Source organism: Lytechinus pictus, chromosome 3 (genome assembly GCF_037042905.1).
Source record: "Lytechinus pictus isolate F3 Inbred chromosome 3, Lp3.0, whole genome shotgun sequence".
NCBI lineage: Eukaryota > Metazoa > Echinodermata > Echinoidea > Temnopleuroida > Toxopneustidae > Lytechinus > Lytechinus pictus.
Genome location: NC_087247.1, coordinates 56,028,410 through 56,046,870, shown reverse-complemented (window position 1 = coordinate 56,046,870; position 18,461 = coordinate 56,028,410). Strand labels below are relative to the sequence as shown.

At 34.8% G+C, this 18,461-nt stretch overlaps 1 protein-coding gene across 1 annotated transcript; it reads left to right on the top strand.

Annotated features, from left to right (window-relative positions):
* The first annotated feature begins 2,145 nt into the window (after positions 1–2,145).
* LOC129255478 (histone-lysine N-methyltransferase SUV39H2-like) lies at positions 2,146–17,389 on the top strand. Its single transcript, XM_064096025.1, has 5 exons — positions 2,146–2,163; positions 2,358–2,894; positions 7,869–8,021; positions 9,178–9,307; positions 13,413–17,389. Exons 1-5 carry the CDS (start codon positions 2,146–2,148, stop codon positions 13,499–13,501), a joined length of 927 nt encoding a protein of 308 aa, XP_063952095.1. The 3' UTR covers positions 13,502–17,389.
* Positions 17,390–18,461: the final 1,072 nt, after the last annotated feature.

Sequence of the window (18,461 nt, the reverse complement as noted above, 5' to 3'; positions counted from 1 at the left end):
CATGTCATTTTCATCATACTCTCTAGATTTGCAGAGAAATATATTCTGATGACGTTAAAATATTAAAAACATGGGGTCCATGTGCTCGTTTTTAAACTATCAGTGTCCAAAAATGTTGCGAGTTGACTTAAAAGTATTGAAATCCACCTAAAATGCGCCGAAAACGTGCAAAGTCTAATAATACCGTCTAAAATGCGAATGGTTCCGTAGTTTTGCTACCAAACACTCAAAATCCATGTCATTTTCATCATACTCTCTAGATTTGTAGAGGAATACATTCTAAAGACATTAAAATATCAAAAATATGGGGTCTATGTGCTCGTTTTTAAACTATCAGTGTCCAAATTGTTGCGAGTTGGCTTGAAAATATTGAAATGCACCTAAAATGCGCCGAAAACGTGCAGAAGTCTATATCGTCTAAAATGCAAATGGTTCCGTAGTTTTGCTCCCTAACATTCAAAATCCATGTCATTTTCATCATACTCTCTAGATTTGTAGAGGAATATATTCTTAAGACATTAGAATATTAAAAATATGGGGTCCATGTGCTCGTTTTTAAACTATCAGTGTCTAAACTGTTGCGAGTTGGCTTGAAACAGCCCAAAATGCGCCGAAAACAAGTAAAAGTCAGATAATACCATCCAAAATGTCTAAAATACGAATGGTTCCGTAGTTCTGCTCCTAAACACTCAAAATCCATGTCATTTTCATCATACTCTCTAGATTTGTAGAGGAATATATTCTGAAGAAGTTAAGATATTTAAACTATGGGGTCCATGTCCTCATTTTCAAATTATCAGTGTCCAAAGCATTGCGGGTTGGCTTGAAACAGCCCAAAATGCGCCGAAAACAAGCAAAAGTCTGTTAATACCGTCTTAAATGCGAATGGTTCCGTAGTCTTGCTCCCAAACATTGAAAATCCATGTCATTTTCATTATACTTTGCACATAGATACTTTAGCACCTGAATATTTCAAATATACAAAAATTTACATGGGTCCATGTGCTTGATTTTTTGCTATAGAGCTTCAAAGTTAACCCAAAATGGATGATGTTCTTAATAATTGCGCATCCAAAAGAATTTGGCATTTTTAGACCTCACGAGATCACAACAATGAGTTTAAAGCTCTATTAATCAGTCAAAATCTATAAAGATTTCATCAAATTTTGCAATATGATTAATAATTGTATCCGTAAGATTGATAATTGATTTATATTGCTGTCAATTGTTTGCTCATTGAAGTTTAACAACACTCTCAGTTCTTAGAAATTGCGGGAAAGATACTCAACCTCAAAAATGTCAAATTTCAATAACTTGAGAAGTAAAAGAAATGCTGCACTTTAGTCAAAACCCATGTCATTTTCACAAAACTTTGCAAAGTTGTAGAGGAAGGTATACCTAAGAGGTGCAAACATTAAAAAATATGGGTTAATGTGCTTGTTTTCAAACTATCAGCACTCTTATTAGAGCAAATTTGCTTCTTAAAACACCCGAAAACGCGCCAAAAGCTTTGTATCTATGTGAGGAAAAATTCCGAACCACTTTTCCATTAATATTCAAACTCGGGTTCATATTCATCATACTTTGCGGCACTTCAGAGAAACTATTTTGAAATTGTAGAGGAATAAAAAAAATGGTCCATGGAATAATTTCAGTTTATTAGCTTCATAAAATAACACATCAGATCTGCAGTTAGTGCAGATAAGGAGAAAAATCAGCTCACAGTACAGCTGATTAATCACCAGTTCATCCATTGTGACGTCAGCGCGCGGAGTGTAAAATATGCGCAGATCATGATGCGCACAAACATAACTGTGGAACGTCCTTAAGTACATTATATGCATCAGATATGTAATTTACACATTTAGCAACCAAAATATCTTTGTTTTGCACTGTAATATTAGGGGAAATTAAAGATAAATCATATTCTACAACGTTTTTTTTATCAATTTTTTTTTTCTTTGGAAAAACAAGCCGTTGCCATGGCAACGGACCAATTGGAACTATCTTGGTGAACTTGAATATTTTTAAATTTCATATGTATTCAATTGGGAGCCTGAAAATTATCATTTTGGTCATCTATATCATGTTTATTTACCATTTACATGGGGATGTTTGTTATTTTGGAGAAATTAATCCGTTGCCATGGCAACCGCCGAAAAGGCATTTTTAAATTTACCTCCCATCTTTAAAATAAATCTTACGGCATATACTAACACGTGTGAAAGTTTCATGCTTTAGTCATAATTTGCACAATTGTTCGGCTAATCCGCTCTACTATTTGAACTTTCTAACTGTAACTTTTTATGGGTGTCTAAACTCAATATTGACCTCTTTTTAAATCATTCTTTATATAGCTTGCTCAGAAGAAGAGGTCTGAAAAGTGGAAGGAGTCTGAGTCCAAGTTACTAACTGATGTCCTCAAATCCCTTGTCAAGAAAGAACTTAAATCCTGGGAGCAAGAGCTCAACTCAAAATGTCAGAATGAAGCACCCATCACTGTTGTTAACAACGTAGACCTGGAGGGACCTCCTCAGGACTTTGTCTACATCAGTGATTACATAGCAGGCACAGGTGTTGACATCCCCACTGATCCTCCAGTTGGCTGTGAGTGCGAAAATTGCTCTCCTGAAGCTGAGAGTAGGTGCTGTCCCCAGAATGGTGGAGTCAAATTTGCCTACAGCAAAAATAAACTTGTAAAGGCAAAACCAGGAACTCCAATCTATGAGTGCAATACAAGGTGTAAGTGTGGAGAGCAGTGCCCCAACCGGGTTGTTCAATTGGGCAGGAAACACAAGCTAGTAATCTTCAGAACAGACAATGGCAGAGGCTGGGGTGTGAAGACTCTCGTAGACATCAAGAAGAATTCATTTGTCATGGAATATGTTGGAGAGGTAATAATAAAATATAACTCATGAAAGAACTTTTTTTTTAAGGTTCAACTTCAACCTTGGCTCATGTAGGAATGACAGTGATCTGAATTGAATTTGTGGTTAAGAGGTCAAACATCACAGAGGTCACTACATTTGCACCATGAGCATCTTTTTATGATGGATACTGGCGCATTACAAATGGTCACATTTTCATTATTACATGCATTTAAATATCTTGCTCTCACTATAACTGATAATATTTGAGCAATCAACTTCAAACTTGGTTTTGGAGGGACAATGATCCAATGAGATTGGGGTCAAAGGTCACAGAGGTCATCGTTTACCTGAAAATATCTTGTTTTCACAATAACTGGAGAGCTGTTTGAGGATTCAACTTCAAACTTCATGTTTGCATATATGAGGGACGATGATCTGATTAAAATTAGGGGTCATGAAGTCACATGTAATGGGTCATTTTAATTTCAGAAAATGAGTGTATGGTTGATAGGGCAATCGCGGAGGCATAAATATCGACTGTACAGTCATGAAACTATCTAGTTTTTATATATCTTGTAGAGCTGTGATTGAAAGCCCCTCTCCAACAAGTTTGGTTTGAACTAAGAGAAAATCAGACAAGCATAGTGCTTACTGATCAAAATTTTATGTAAAATATGAAAGTTATAATAATAATAATAATATAGGTATATTTACCCAGGGAAGCCACTTCAGTTCTGAAAACTGTTCTCGCAGCGGCCCTGCTATTATTATTACGCCGGCTTTAGCTGGGCTGCTTAGGCACTCAAGTTATGCCATAAAACTTTCAATTATTTTCATAAAACAATTGTATGGACATACATGTATTTCATGAAGCCTTGGTGTAAGGTTAATCAGATACCACTAATAATCTTGCATGAGTGTCATGTCACACGATCAAGGTCAGACGTCATTTCGAGTCATTAAACTTTGGCTATGATTTGGTTTCAACATTGAAATCTTAACCAAGTTTCTAAAATATTATCAAAACTGTGAAAGGATAAGGACCTACAGCCTTTTCATACTTGGGTATTGGGGAAATTGACACCCCCACCCCCCGTAGAAAATTTTTTGCCGCTATGCCACCGCGCAAAATTTTTGATCGCGCCGCTCGCTGATTTTATTATGCACCGCAGACGAAGTCCGGAGGGGGCATTAAGCGTTGCCCCTGTCCGTCCCCCCACTTGGTTTCTGCGCAATAACTTTAAAATAATTAATGGATTTTATAAATTTTTGGTGTGTAGTGCTTACTGATCAAAATTTTATGTAAAATATGAAAGTTATAATAATAATAATAATAATATAGGTATATTTACCCAGGGAAGCCACTTCAGTTCTGAAAACTGTTCTCAATTCTCAATTTCAAATTTCTCAAATTTCTCAGATCTCGGCCGCTGATTGCGCAATCGCCGCGAAAATTTGCAAGCGCGTAGAGCCAGATTTAAACTACAAGAGTGTATAGTAAAATTTTTTTTTAAATATTTTTTATTAATTATGCAAATAAGCATATGAAATTTGCCATAAATTTGTTTTTTTGTGTATGTATTTGCCTTTAACTCAATTTATAAAGCTAGTAGAATGCTAATTTTTGGTGGGAGTATCAATTATTACATTTCTAACAAATATCTACAAAAAAATAGCAAAAATATGATTAATTTCTTATGAATTTTATTGTTTTTTAAATTCTTATGTATTTCTTTGTTTTTTATTGTTTTTCCCGATGAACTTTGTCGAGGACCCTTTTGCGATCATAAATAGCATAAAATAAATTCATTTAAACCAACAAAACTAAAAATAATCATACATTTATGATTTTTGGTTGAAAAACATGCACTCACAAAACGTTGCGTAATTTTGGAACCGCGTACCCGGGCGTCGCAAATTTGGTCTCAAAAGATGCGCAAGACTTGAAAGTAAAAAGTCAGTGAGCGGCGCAGTAAAAAAAATTCATGCGACGGCGTAGTGACAAAATTTGATGAGGGGGGTCAAATTGACCCCCCCCCCCCAGTTTAATAAGGGTTAAATGTGCACTTTTTGCAAAGGGAAGCATGATAATATGAGAAATCTGCATAATCCATGGTTTTGTACCATGGTTCAATTGAAACCTCTTTAGAGAATACTGGCCATAATTGTGAACAGGAGAGAATCCATCTACTAGTACTTGAATACTATTAGTGCACTATCAGTATGGATTTATGCATCATGTGGACTGATGCCAGGGGCTGATCCAGCTTCAGCCCATGGGGGGGGGGCCCAAAAAATTTTCAGCCATATTTTCCCGATCGGCTGCTCAAAGTTGATTTTTGTTTGTTTCTTTGAAGGGGTTGTCCCAGTGGTGTAAGCCAACAATTTTGAGGGGGCTCGATATGGCGTATCGCGTAAAATTAAGAAGTTGCAAGCGAGCGAGCAAAAATTTTGAATTTTTATTACAAAAATCCAAGTTTGTGATAGATTTTGACATAATATTTGAAAATAATATTATATTTCACCCTTATCCCTTTCCTTTTCTCCTTTTTTTTCTTGGTCGTGATTTTTTTTTTTTTTTTTGGGGGGGGCAAAACGCCCATGTCCTAACAGTCCTTTCTTAGCTTTATTCTTATAAACAACATAAATGTGTAAAAATCTCATAAGCCCCATTTAATAGTGTGAGCTAATTTTTTTTTTTAGTTCCATTTATTTTGTCCTGAAAATTGAACATTCTGGGCAATGATTGTGTACCTGAAGAAGATGCGTATGTAACTAGATAATTTTCAATATGTGTTCTGCCTTGTCGAAAAGGGACCTGGTAAGGACATTTTGCAGTTAGCCACTAAGATGATACATATTTCAATTAATAAATAATGGGAGCGCAAAGCGCGAGCTGAAATCTTTTGACATTCCGACCTAATAAATTGATGTTCTATACACTTTTTGTAATTATGAACAGTATAGGTATATAACCAAACAATATTGATGCGAGAGAGGAAAAAAATTTAGAATTCAAACCTAAAAACGGGACACTCCATTCATGTTTTGTAAATCATGAAAAAGGATGGGTATAATTTGGTATCTTCCTATATTAATAATGCGAGCGCAATGCACGAGCAGAAGTTTTTGTCTCACCTGCATAGCAGAGTGAGACTATAGGCGCCGCTTTTCCGACGGCGACGGCGACGGCGGCGGCGGCGTCAACACCAAATCTTAACCTGAGGTTAAGTTTTTGAAATGACAGCATAACTTAGAAAGTATATGGACCTAGTTCATGAAACTTGGCCATAAGGTTAATCAAGTATTACTGAACATCCTGCCTGAGTTTCATGTCACATGACCAAGGTCAAAGGTCATTTAGGGTCAATGAACTTAGACCATGTTGGGGGAATCAACATCAAAATCTTAACCTAAGGTTAAGTTTTTGAAATGTCATCATAACTTAGAAAATATATGGACCTAGTTCATGAAACTTATACATAAGGTTAATCAAGTATCACTGAACATCCTGCATGAGTTTCACGTCACATGACCAAGGTCAAAGGTCATTTAGGGTCAATGAACTTTGGCCGAATTGGGGGTATCTGTTGAATTACCATCATAACTTTGAAAGTTTATGGATCTGATTCATGAAACTTGGACATAATAGTAATCAAGTATTACTGAACATCCTGTGCAAGTTTCAGGTCACATGATCAAGGTCATTTAGGGTCAATGAACTTTGGCCAAATTGGGGTATTTGTTGAATTACAGCCATAAATTTGAAAGTGTGTTGGTCTTGTTCATAAAACTTGGACATAATAGTAATCAAGTATCACTGAACATCCTGTGCGAGTTTCAGGTCACATGATCAAGGTCAAAGGTCATGTAAGGTCAAAGAACTTTGGCCACATTGGGGGTATTTGTTGAATTGCCATCATATCTCTATAAGTGTATTGGTCTAGTTCATAAAACGTGGAAATAAGAGTAACCAAGTATCACTGAACATCTTGTGCGAGTAGTTTTCAAAATCAGCACTGCTGCTATATTGAATCGCATGATGCAGGTGAGACGGCCAGAGGCATTCCACTTGTTTAATATTCTGATCTGAAACTGGATAATTTTAGCACATTTTGAATAAAGATCAAGCTGCGTATATCAATAAACATGGGTTGATATGTTTTAAACAAATAATGCGAACGCAAATCGCGAGCTGAATTTTTTGCATAAACTGTCATAATTGTGGGATTTTAATTAGTTTGTTATATAACTCACCAATCTTAATGCAAGCGCACAGCGCTAGCTCATAGGCCTTCATATTTTACAATCGGACACCTGAAAAGGGATATTTTGAGAATCTTATGGACTACACAAAGACAATAGGTAGGCCTACTTGGCAAATCAAATAATGCGAGCACAAGCTGCAAAATGTTGATATTCACACCTTAAAACAGACATTTTACAGAGCACTTTAAAAAAATCAATTGGTAAATCAAACAAAATAATGAAAGCTCGATGTCCGAGTTGAATATGTAATGTATATTGACTTCAAAACTTGATATTTTAAGCTACATATCAGCATATTGAGCAAGATATGTATCTCATTGAACAGGTAATGCGAGCGTGAAGTGCCAGCAAAAATTTAATATAGTGACATGAAATATAAAAAAAAAATATTTTCCAAGTCTTCCTTTGACCTTATTTTATTCACTCGTTGTCCTCTTTTTGTTTCCTCCTTTCTTTCCCCTTTTTCTTTTTTCTTTCTTTCCCTCTTTTTCATTTTTTTTTTGCTCCTCCAATAGGGGGGCCCAGGCCCCCCTGGATCCGCCTGTGGATGCAATTTATACAAACACACGCACCAATCTTTTATGTATTTATTTATTTTGATAAATATCTACTTTTAATGAATTCCTGAATAATGATTATTTTTGTCATTTCAATGGTATGTTTAAGAGAGATATGTTTGTAATGAAAAAGTAAAGGGAAGTAACCTTGTTTTTTCCATTTATGTTCCAGGTAATTACAAGTGAAGAAGCAGAGCGAAGAGGGAAAATCTATGATGCTAATGGTAGAACATATCTATTTGATCTGGACTACAATGATGATGATTGCCCATTCACTGTTGATGCTGGTCACTATGGCAACATATCTCATTTTGTCAACCATTCTGTAAGTTTTTCACCAAGATCCTTAGGACTATTTCTGCCAAAATATCCAACTTTTTAAAAAATTCAATCAGACATTATAAACCAAAAAGACCCTTGTTCAAGATGACTTTTTATCAAGGGGATATTGGACAACCTCAAAGGGTGAGGATGGCATTAACCCTTGACCCCCTCCCTTGTCAAATTTTGTCACTACGCCATCTTGCAAATTTGTTTGACCGCATCGCTCACTGAATTTTTACTTTAAAGTTTTGCGCATCTTTTGAGACCAAATTTGCGACGCCTGGGTACGCGGTTCTGACAACGCAACATTTTGTAAGTGCATGTCAGACCCAAAATTGTTCAAAAACGTGATTCTGTGTACTAACTACAAAGTTAATGTGAATTTATTTTTCAGTCAAAAATCATAAATGTATGATTTTTTTACTTTTGTTGTTTTAAATTGATTTATTTTATGCTATTTATGATCGCAAAAGGATCCCTGACAAAGTTTATTGGAAAAAAAAAGAAATACATCAAAATAAAAAAAACAAAAAATACATAAGAAATTAATTACATTTTTGCAATTTTTCGTAGATACTTGTTAGAAATGTAACAATTGACTCTCTCACCCAAAAATAGCATTATACTAGCTATATCAATTGAGTTTAAGGCAAAAACATACACAAAAAAAACAAAATTAAGGGCAAATTTTATACGCTTATTTGCATAATTAATTGATTAAAAAAAAATCAGTTTTATGAAAATTTCACTATACAGTCTTGTAGTTTACATTGTACATCTGGCTTTACGCGCGTGCAAATTTCCACGGCGATTGCGCAATCAGTGGCCGAGATCAAATTGAACCCCCCGTGTATCCTGCTCTGAAAAAGCCCAGTTAAAATATAGTGTCAAGGTTTATTACTCAGAAAATTATAAGGGCTACTTCAACACTAAATCCTTCATACCAAATTATTTTGGTATAAATTTGTACCTATTAGGCTCTACCTACTCTGAAGAAGAAATTGGGGCTTGCAGCTATCTGGATTCTTGACTGGCCCACCAGAGGAAAATTTTAGATGATTTGAATAGGAAAAAAAATGCATGTCCCCCTATCAGGAATTGTCCTTCATTCATACAACTGATATATTTTCTTCTGCATTTGTACCTTTCTTTTTCAGTGTGAGCCAAATCTTGTTGTCTATGGTGTGTGGGTTAATTGCCTTGATCCGAGACTACCTCGTATTGCTCTTTTTGCCTGTAGTGATATCAAAGCCGGCGAGGAAATCACCTTTGATTATCAGATGACAGGTAAATTCAGTTTTGACTTTGAATTGTTCTAGGTATAGCTGATTCTCTAGAGGAGTATTGTATTTTGTTAAGTTTGCATCTCAGTCAGTTTATAAAATATGTGGATTACAGTCGCACACCAGTTTATATGTGTAATGATAATTACATATGCAGTGGTGCTTGAAAGATTTTTTTTTATATATATGTTTTTATTGAACAAATCAAAACAAATCACAAGCAATCAAAACATTTACAAAATATTTTATCATTAAAAAAAAAAAGGCAGCCTTTTTATATCCAATCTTACATCAGCTCTAATCACTTATGGTTATCATGTAGGATTTAATAGATAAAAGGGTGCTTGAAAGTTAGTGAACCTCATCGGTAAATGAACATATTTTATGTGTTCAAGTTGTGCCATGTTTTAGATATTTAAGATATTAAGTCAGTTGATAAAATACTATAAAGTCTGTTTCACTGGGCTCACCGAACATTGTAGTGTCGTTGTCTTCATGCAACACTCGGCCTGAAGGAGTGCATTTTGAGGTGGGGTTCACTAACTTTTGAGCACAACTGTTGTTGTTTATGTTACTGTTCATAGTTAACTTCAGTTGTCACTCCTGTGGAGACAACTTTGTACATGCAGACTTCCACAAAAAAATGTTGATTTATGATTTCTGATATATCTTCACATCATACATACACTCATTTTGTCAAAGAGGGAATATTTATTATGGCAATTTTATAGATGACATGATGTTGGTGTGAGTTAAGTATTTTGTTATTATTCAGTAGCCTCAACAGGTGGTTATTTACATTTTGTTCCTCAGTCCACTAAAAGTCAATGTTTTAGGTTCGTTTTGATTTTTGGACATTTCAATTTTTTTTGGTCTCGCCCACCAGAGGTGAAGGCGAGACTTAGGGATCCAAATGTCGTCCGTCGTCCGTCCGTCACAAACTTATAATGACACATAACTCCACAACCGTAAGTCACTTTTCAACCAAACTTGGATGGTAAATGGACTTGGGGGACCTGCATGTTTTGCTGCAGTCTGAGGTCACATGGTAAGGTCAAAGGTCATTTTCAGGTCAACGTTAAAGTTTACATGCAAGACTCTCTTATGACGCCTAACTCCGCAACCGTATATTGCTTTTCAACCAAACTTGGATGGTAGATGGACTTGGGGGACCTGCATGTTATGCTGCAGTCTGAGGTCACATGGTAAGGTCAAAGGTCATTTTCAGGTCAACATTAAAGTTTACATGCAAGACTCTCTTATGACACCTAACTCCGCAACCGTAAGTTGCTTTTCAACCAAACTTGGATGGTAGATGGACTTGGGGGACCTGCATGTTATGCTGCAGTCTGAGGTCACATGGTAAGGTCAAAGGTCATTTTCAGGTCAACGTTAAAGTTTACATGCAAGACTCTCTTATGACACCTAACTCCGCAACCGTATGTCGCTTTTCAACCAAACTTGGATGGTAGATGGACTTGGGGGACCTGCATGTTATGCTGCAGTCTGAGGTCACATGGTAAGGTCAAAGGTCATTTTCAGGTCAACGTTAAAGTTTACATGCAAGACTCTCTTATGACACCTAACTCCGCAAGCGTAAGTCGCTTTTCAACCAAACTTGGATGGTAGATGGACTTGGGGGACCTGCATGTTATGCAGCAGTCTGAGGTCACATGGTAAGGTCAAAGGTCATTTTCAGGTCAACGTTAAAGTTTACATGCAAGACTCTCTTATGACACCCAACTCCGCAACCGTAAGTCACTTTTCAACCAAACTTGGATGGTAGATGGACTTCGGGGACCTGCAGGTTATGCTGCAGTTGGAGGTCACATGGTTAGGTCAAAGGTCATTTTGAGGTCAACGTTAAAGTTTGCATGCAAGACTCTCTTATGACACCTAACTCCGCAACCGTAAGTTATTTTTCAACAAAACTTGGATGGTAGATGTACTTAGGCGACCTGCATGTTATGCTGCAGTCGGAGGTCACATGGTAAGGTCAAAGGCCATTTTCAGGTCAACATTAAAGTTTACGTGCAAGGCTCTTATGACAAGTGTTATTCCATCCCAGTCATTTCACAATGAAGTTTCGATATAATTCTCTTGCGTGCCCTCGCAAATCACGATATTTCTGGTTATTTTCATAAGTGGGCGAGACACAAAATTGCTTTTGCCTTGTTTTTGTTTTCAAGACAATGTTCAAATTCTTTATCAAGTCAACTTTTAAAATTAAATCACTTATTGCATACATGAAAATGATATGATTTAGGGAAAGAAGTTGAAGGTCAAACATCAAATCTCATTTAGATTGATGGTTATAATATGAAAATGGCTTGACAATGCATGGTATGTTTTAGCTATTACTGTTGTTTATATTATTTTAAAATATTACTGTAATCTTTTTAAATTGTGGAAAACAACATTTTCTGATCTGCCAATTACATAACTTAACCCTTGACTCCCCCCCCTTGAGAATGTATCCAATGTAACAAATGCTTTTTGATATTTTTCTATTTGTGTGTGGGTGTCTCATTATTTTCACATTTTATTTATGACAGGTATAATTTTTTTTTCTTTCAATGGTTTTTTGTCTCGCCTGCATAGCAGAGCGAGACTATAGGCGCCGCTTTTCCGACGGCGGCAGCGGCGTCAACATCAAATCTTAACCTAAGGTTAAGTTTTTGAAATGATATCATAACTTAGAAAGTATATGGACCTAGTTCATGAAACTTGGACATAAGGTTAATCAAGTATTACTAAACAACCTGCCCCAGTTTCAGGTCACATGACCAAGGTCAAAGGTCATTTAGGGTCAATGAACTTAGACCATGTTGGGAAAATTATTTTCAAAATCTTAACCGAAGGTTTAAGTTTTTGAAATGACATCATAACTTAGAAAGTATATGGACCTAGTTCATGAAACTTGGGCATAAGGTTAATCAAGTATTAGTGAACATCCTGCTCGAGTTTCAAGTCATGTGACCAAGGTCAAAGGTCATTTAGGGTCAATGAACTTTGGTCAAGTTGGGGGTATTTGTTGAATTACTATCATAACTTTGAAAATTTATGGATCTAGTCCATGAAACTTGGACATAAGGTTAATCAAGTATTAGTGAACATCCTGCCTGAGTTTCAGGTCACATGACCAAGGTCAAAGGTCATTTAGGGTCAATGAACTTTGGCCAAGTTGGGGGTATTTGTTGAATTACCATCATAACTTTGAAAATTTATGGATCTAGTTCATGAAACTTGGAAATTAGATTAATCAAGTACCACTGAATATCCTGTGCGAGTTTCAGGTCACATGACCATGGTCAATGGTCATTTAAGGTCAATGAACTTTGGCCGTGTTGGGGGTATTTGTTAAATTACCATCCTAACTCTGAAAGTTTATGGATCTAGTTCATAAAACTTGGACATAAGAGTAATCAAGCATCACTGAACATCCCCTGTGAGTTTCAGGTCACAAAACCAAGTCAAAGGTCAGTTAAGGTCAATAAACTTAGGCCATGTTGGGGTAATTGTTGAAGTGCCATCATAACTTTGAAAGTTTATGGATAGAGTGAATGAAATGTGGACATGGGCGTAGTTGTCAGTCTTAAGTCTCCGTTCAAATGTCATTTATGGTCAATGAACGTGGTATTATGTCATATGAATGATGTTTTTGTAAATGATTATTTTATAGTAGTTTTCAAAGTTAGCACTGCTGCTATATTAACTTGCGTAATGCAGGCGAGACTGCCAGAGGCGTTCCACTTGTTTATTTTCATAACTTCATATACATATAACAAACATATTCATTATACATTGTACATATTTTATACAAATTGAAATAAAATACAAAACAAAGCATAATAAAAAAGGGGGAAAAAATAAAAATAAATAGAAAACATTTCAGGATTGAATGGTTATGACATCACATTTGATTTCGTTTTCCATCAAGCTGCCCAAACTATTATATGAATGAGGGATGTCAGGTATGACAGGTATAATTGATAAGTATTGTATTTGTTGTTTCCTCACCCCAGGATGCATTTGAAATTAGATGACGCTGAAATTTAGTATTGGTTTAATTGTAACATTTTGTTTATTTTTCAATATTTATTTTCTAGGTTCAGTAAACGAAGAAGGAGCCAACGAATTAGGTCAAGTAGAATGCAGATGTGGGTCCACAAACTGCAGGGGCTTTCTATTTGAATGATGCAAGCTTCTAGCATAGTTATACTGTACATTTTGAGTGATATAATATACATATAAGGTGCTTTAAAGAGATTCTTTACATGGTTTCCAAATGCATAATTCTGTTCTGCTGTGCTGTAAATTTCTTGTTAATTTGTGTCAATTTATGTCATCAATATTCAGATATTATGTCTTGCAAATTGAAATTGATGAACTACATTCATTCCCTGATTCATTTTGGTTCAGTATGTAATATTGCATTTCATTCACTTTCATGTTTGAATTTTTTTATTTTTTTTTTCATTTATTTATTTATTATTATCATTTGTATTATTAATATTTTTTTTTTTGGAGGGGGGGGGGTATGGTTGGTTGAAATCTGGAAATTTTAAACCTAATCAGATTATGATATGTTTATGCAATCAGTAAATGTTTTTTTTTTGTCTCGCCTGCAGAGGTGCTGCTTTTCCGACGGCGGTGGCAGCGTCACCGTTTTCATCATTGAAATCTAATCCAAGGTTAAGTTTTTGAAATGTCATAACTTTATTATGGATGTAAGTAGCACTGATCATTTTCAAGAATTTCAGGTCACATGATCAAGGTCAAAGGTAATTTAGGGTTAATGAACATAGTATTTTATTATCATATGAATGGTGTTTTTGTGAATAATTTTTTTTCAATTCAGCATTGCTGCTATATTGAATCATGTAATGCAGGCGAGACTGCCAGATGCATTCCACTTGTTTCTCTATACATGGCTGTATGAGGCTTACCTCTGTGTTACAAGAAGAATTCATAGTCATTTCTTCACATTAGAAACATAGTCATCAAATTTCAAAATCAAATTCTAAGAAGTTTTTGTCATATGGATAAAGCATCATATACATATGTAAATGAAAAGAAAATATGAATAAAGTTGATATGTGATCCACCACCCTGAAACCACCAATACCCCTAATGCAACCGAACTGAGGAAACAGTAAAAAATTGTAGTTTAGGTCATATCAGTCAATTCTATCTCAAATTGGATTGTAATGTGCCTCTATGGTACATGTATGTTTTTTAGCCATTTAATCCTCAACTTCAACAAGCATTCTCACAGTCACCGATGGCTTTTGTTATGCCTTAGGAAATCAAGAATTCTTGAAGATATTTAACGGATTTAAGAGACAATAAAAAAGACCCAAACTTTGGTACAAACTTTGAGCTCAATCAGATATCCCCTCATACCATTTGCTATGGAATCGAATCATTCAAATAAAATAATTTTGTTGTAAGGTTAATTGAAGGGCTAACTTGCTCAGGAGATAAAAAAGATCAAAATATTAATGGGATGTAGTCCTTAATTCTTGTGTTTGAGGTGAAATAATCCAAAAAGTAAATAAGGGAAACAGTAACAATTGTGTTTCATTTATTTCTCTGCAAATCATATCAAACAGAAATAAAGAAAGAGCCAGAACTAATACACATGTAATTTGCATTTTAGAGACAGATGAACAGTGATATGGGTTCATTCAATAGGCTGTCTACAAACCAACAAACTTAGAAAATCACTATTAAGTATATTGAATTGCTAGCATATATATCATTTTATCTTTACACAAAATGACTTTTTTTCTAGGAAATGAATAGGGCCATGTATTTTTAACTTGCACACAGAAAGGTGGTTTTTAATTTCATTCTGTTATGTAATTGGTGCCATTTGAAAGCTTAATATGTAGTCTATCTTACCTGTAAATAGTGCATTTACATTTGAATGCATTAACAACTGAATTTGTGACATTGCAATTGATAGAATGAAAACTTACAGATCTAAATTTACATTAACTTCCACATTGAAAATTCCTTGATAAAATGAATAAACACTTATGAGTTATATGTGTATCATCTGAAAGGGAGTCTAATAAACAATACAAGAATATTAAAAATTATGTGGTATGGGCAAAAAGAAAATCAAATATGGATGTTCAAAATAATATGGGGGGTCGTGAAAAGTCAAACATTTTCACTCATAAGATGTGAAGACTTCACCCTATACCTCATATTAATGCTATTTTTCAATCCTTGGGAAGTTTCATTTACTGATTGAATTTGATGTACACATATTAGGCGATTTAAAAATACATGGCCATGGAAGTATAAAATGATAATGAATACTTATTAGTGTTATACATGCATTATTTTCTCCTATAACATTCCTTAATCATGTGTAAATAATCAGTTTTGAATAGAGATTTGCTAATTAGAAATTATGTTAGCATTCGCTTTCCCGTGTGCCTGTGGTATTTCTACTGTTTTAGTCACATACATGTAATTTATACTCGGACAAATCCTGCAAAAATATCTGTTTTTCTCAACTGTAGGAGGTATTTTTGTCACATTTACATTCTCTTTTTCACCATTCAGATAATCTACATTTTTTTTTGTATTACGGGTAACTCATAAATGCGCAATTATATGATTTCATTCATTAAATTAATGAAAGGAAGTTACATGTACCAATGCTCACATTTTAAATGATAGGCAAGTGTATACCTTTCCAGACAAGAATGAGGACTAAACAACTATGTGTAAAGTGTTTGAGTACGCTGTAAAATTTATATTCTTGTTGATGTACATGTGTTTAATATTACTGATAAGAGATTGCATGTAGTTTGATTCAAAATTATGCAATTTCTGAAGTTAATTTTCATGTATTCTTTATTTGTTGTACATATGATTTCGCACTTGTAATTCCATAGAGAGGGAGGAAAAAAAAGAATAGTGGCTGTGTTTACTGCCCTCCATGGTAAAAAGACTGAATATTATTAAATACATGTATAAACAAAAGAGCCATCAAAACTAGCTTGGTCATCTAAATGAATTTGGTAACATCACTTTCCATTTTTCTAGCATGTTCTGTCCATATTCTTAAATTTTGAGTTTGATATTGATGTTACATCTTTCTTGAAAAAAAATTGTATCTAAATAACATTTGGCATGTGGCAAATGAGACATTTCTAATGTTTATGTTGCATGATTCAATTGATAATTGATAAGCTACTTCCAATTACATGTACCATAACATGGTTCTGCAAGACATTGGATCAGTTGCATAAAAAGTAGCAATTGCTTTTGCTAGGCTTTGCTTGATTCCATATGCATGAAAATGATCTAGCAAACGCTTTTCTTTAGTAAGTTCAAGATATCTCTAACTGATTGCTAGCATTTCCTTGACGATTAAGCTATTGCTAATAAGCGTATGCATAAAGCGAATATTTCGCTTGTGCATTAAAGCGTTTGCTTGGGTGTTTTCAAGCTCCGTCAGAGCAGCTTGAGCATTTGCTTGATCAGGGCGTTCGAGTGCTTTAATCATGTTTATGCACCTGAGAGAGAACCCAAAGGTTTACAGTAGCCTACATGTACATATTTTCTTCCTAGTAGATGCAAATTGAATGCCAAATGTACAAATTTATTTATTAGAAAAAAATCTAAAGAAATATTTTGACATCACGTCTAAGGAAGAGAAGTGGTATTTTGCATTGAGTCCTGCCATTATTATGTTAGCCCTGTTCGCACAAGCATGACGTTGCTATTGTTCAAACTGCTAGCAATTACAAGAAAGGAGTTTGAGCACAAGCAAAGGATTATGCATACAAAATAAAGCAATTGCTAAGGCATGATCTTTTGCTTGGCAAGAAATTGCTACGTTTTATGCATCTGACCCGTTATCAGAAATTTGTAGTCCCATTCAGTTTTTTGCCAATATGGCAAATGCTGAATGCATCCACAACCACATTATTCGATTACCAATCACTTCAATGTGCACGTGAAGGACATGCGTAATAAACTGGGAAGTTTGTTTAATCCCATCTCATTTTCATTGGTCTTTTGCCATTTTGTGACTTTGGATCCTGAAACCAATTAATGTGAGGGGCTATAACCTCTCTGATTGAACCAGTCTCTTAATTATTGACATTTTCTAAGTTAAGCTTATTGAAACCAGCTTGTGTAAAAATGGTAATTTTGACTGAGTGGAATTTGTGCAGTGCCCTTGTAAAAGTTTGATCAACTTCTCTTGGAACCCATTATATTCCAAATATCAAACAAGTAATTATCATGTCTGACAAAATGTTAAAAGAAAAAACTGAAAAAAAGTAATCGCTGATTATCAATCCATGGTGTGTTAAAGAGGATTTTCAATTTCCTGAATGTTTTCTACAAAAACAGAAAGATTTGGGGAGCTTGATATTATGAATTTGTGTATTGATTATTGTACCCTTGCAATGCCACTTGTATTTGTTTTGTGTTATGTTATTTTACACTAATGTACTGATATGTAACATGAGGATATTTCTCATTTCATTTCATTTGAAATAATGTATTGGACTAAGGGTGATTCACATACTGGTAGCAATTTCTTGGCCTGGTATTTGGTATGTTTTTGGTCAACAAGCAGTTGTTGTACTAGTTAGTTAGTCTAATACAACATGGGCCAAACCTATTTGGTCTTCTATGACATCAATGTTGGTCTACACAACACTTGTTATTATACCCACTTAGTCTTATTCTCATTTTGTCTAATTTTCACTTAAAATTGATTCAGGAACAGTTCACATAACCATGTAGATTAAATTGTGTTAGAGCAAGTGGATATTAGATGGAATGGGTTTAGACAAAATGGTGAATTGGCTACATGTAAATGTCAATTAGACCAAATGGTTAGTAGGCAATATGATTGCAGACAAACAAGGTTTTAGACTATGTGAGATGAGACCAAACAAGACCCATCAGCAATTTACCATTTGTTCAACTCATTGGTTCACTGAACTATTATTAAACTGGGATCAATTTCATCAGTGCACATACTTATAAGCACAATCAATCCCACCAATCAATTCCTTCAAATTTCAGCCACTTTAGTTTTGATTGCATATTGAAGTAATTTTAGTTTTGCATTATTTCATCTATTTCAAATTTTTATTTACTGTTCTTAAAATTTG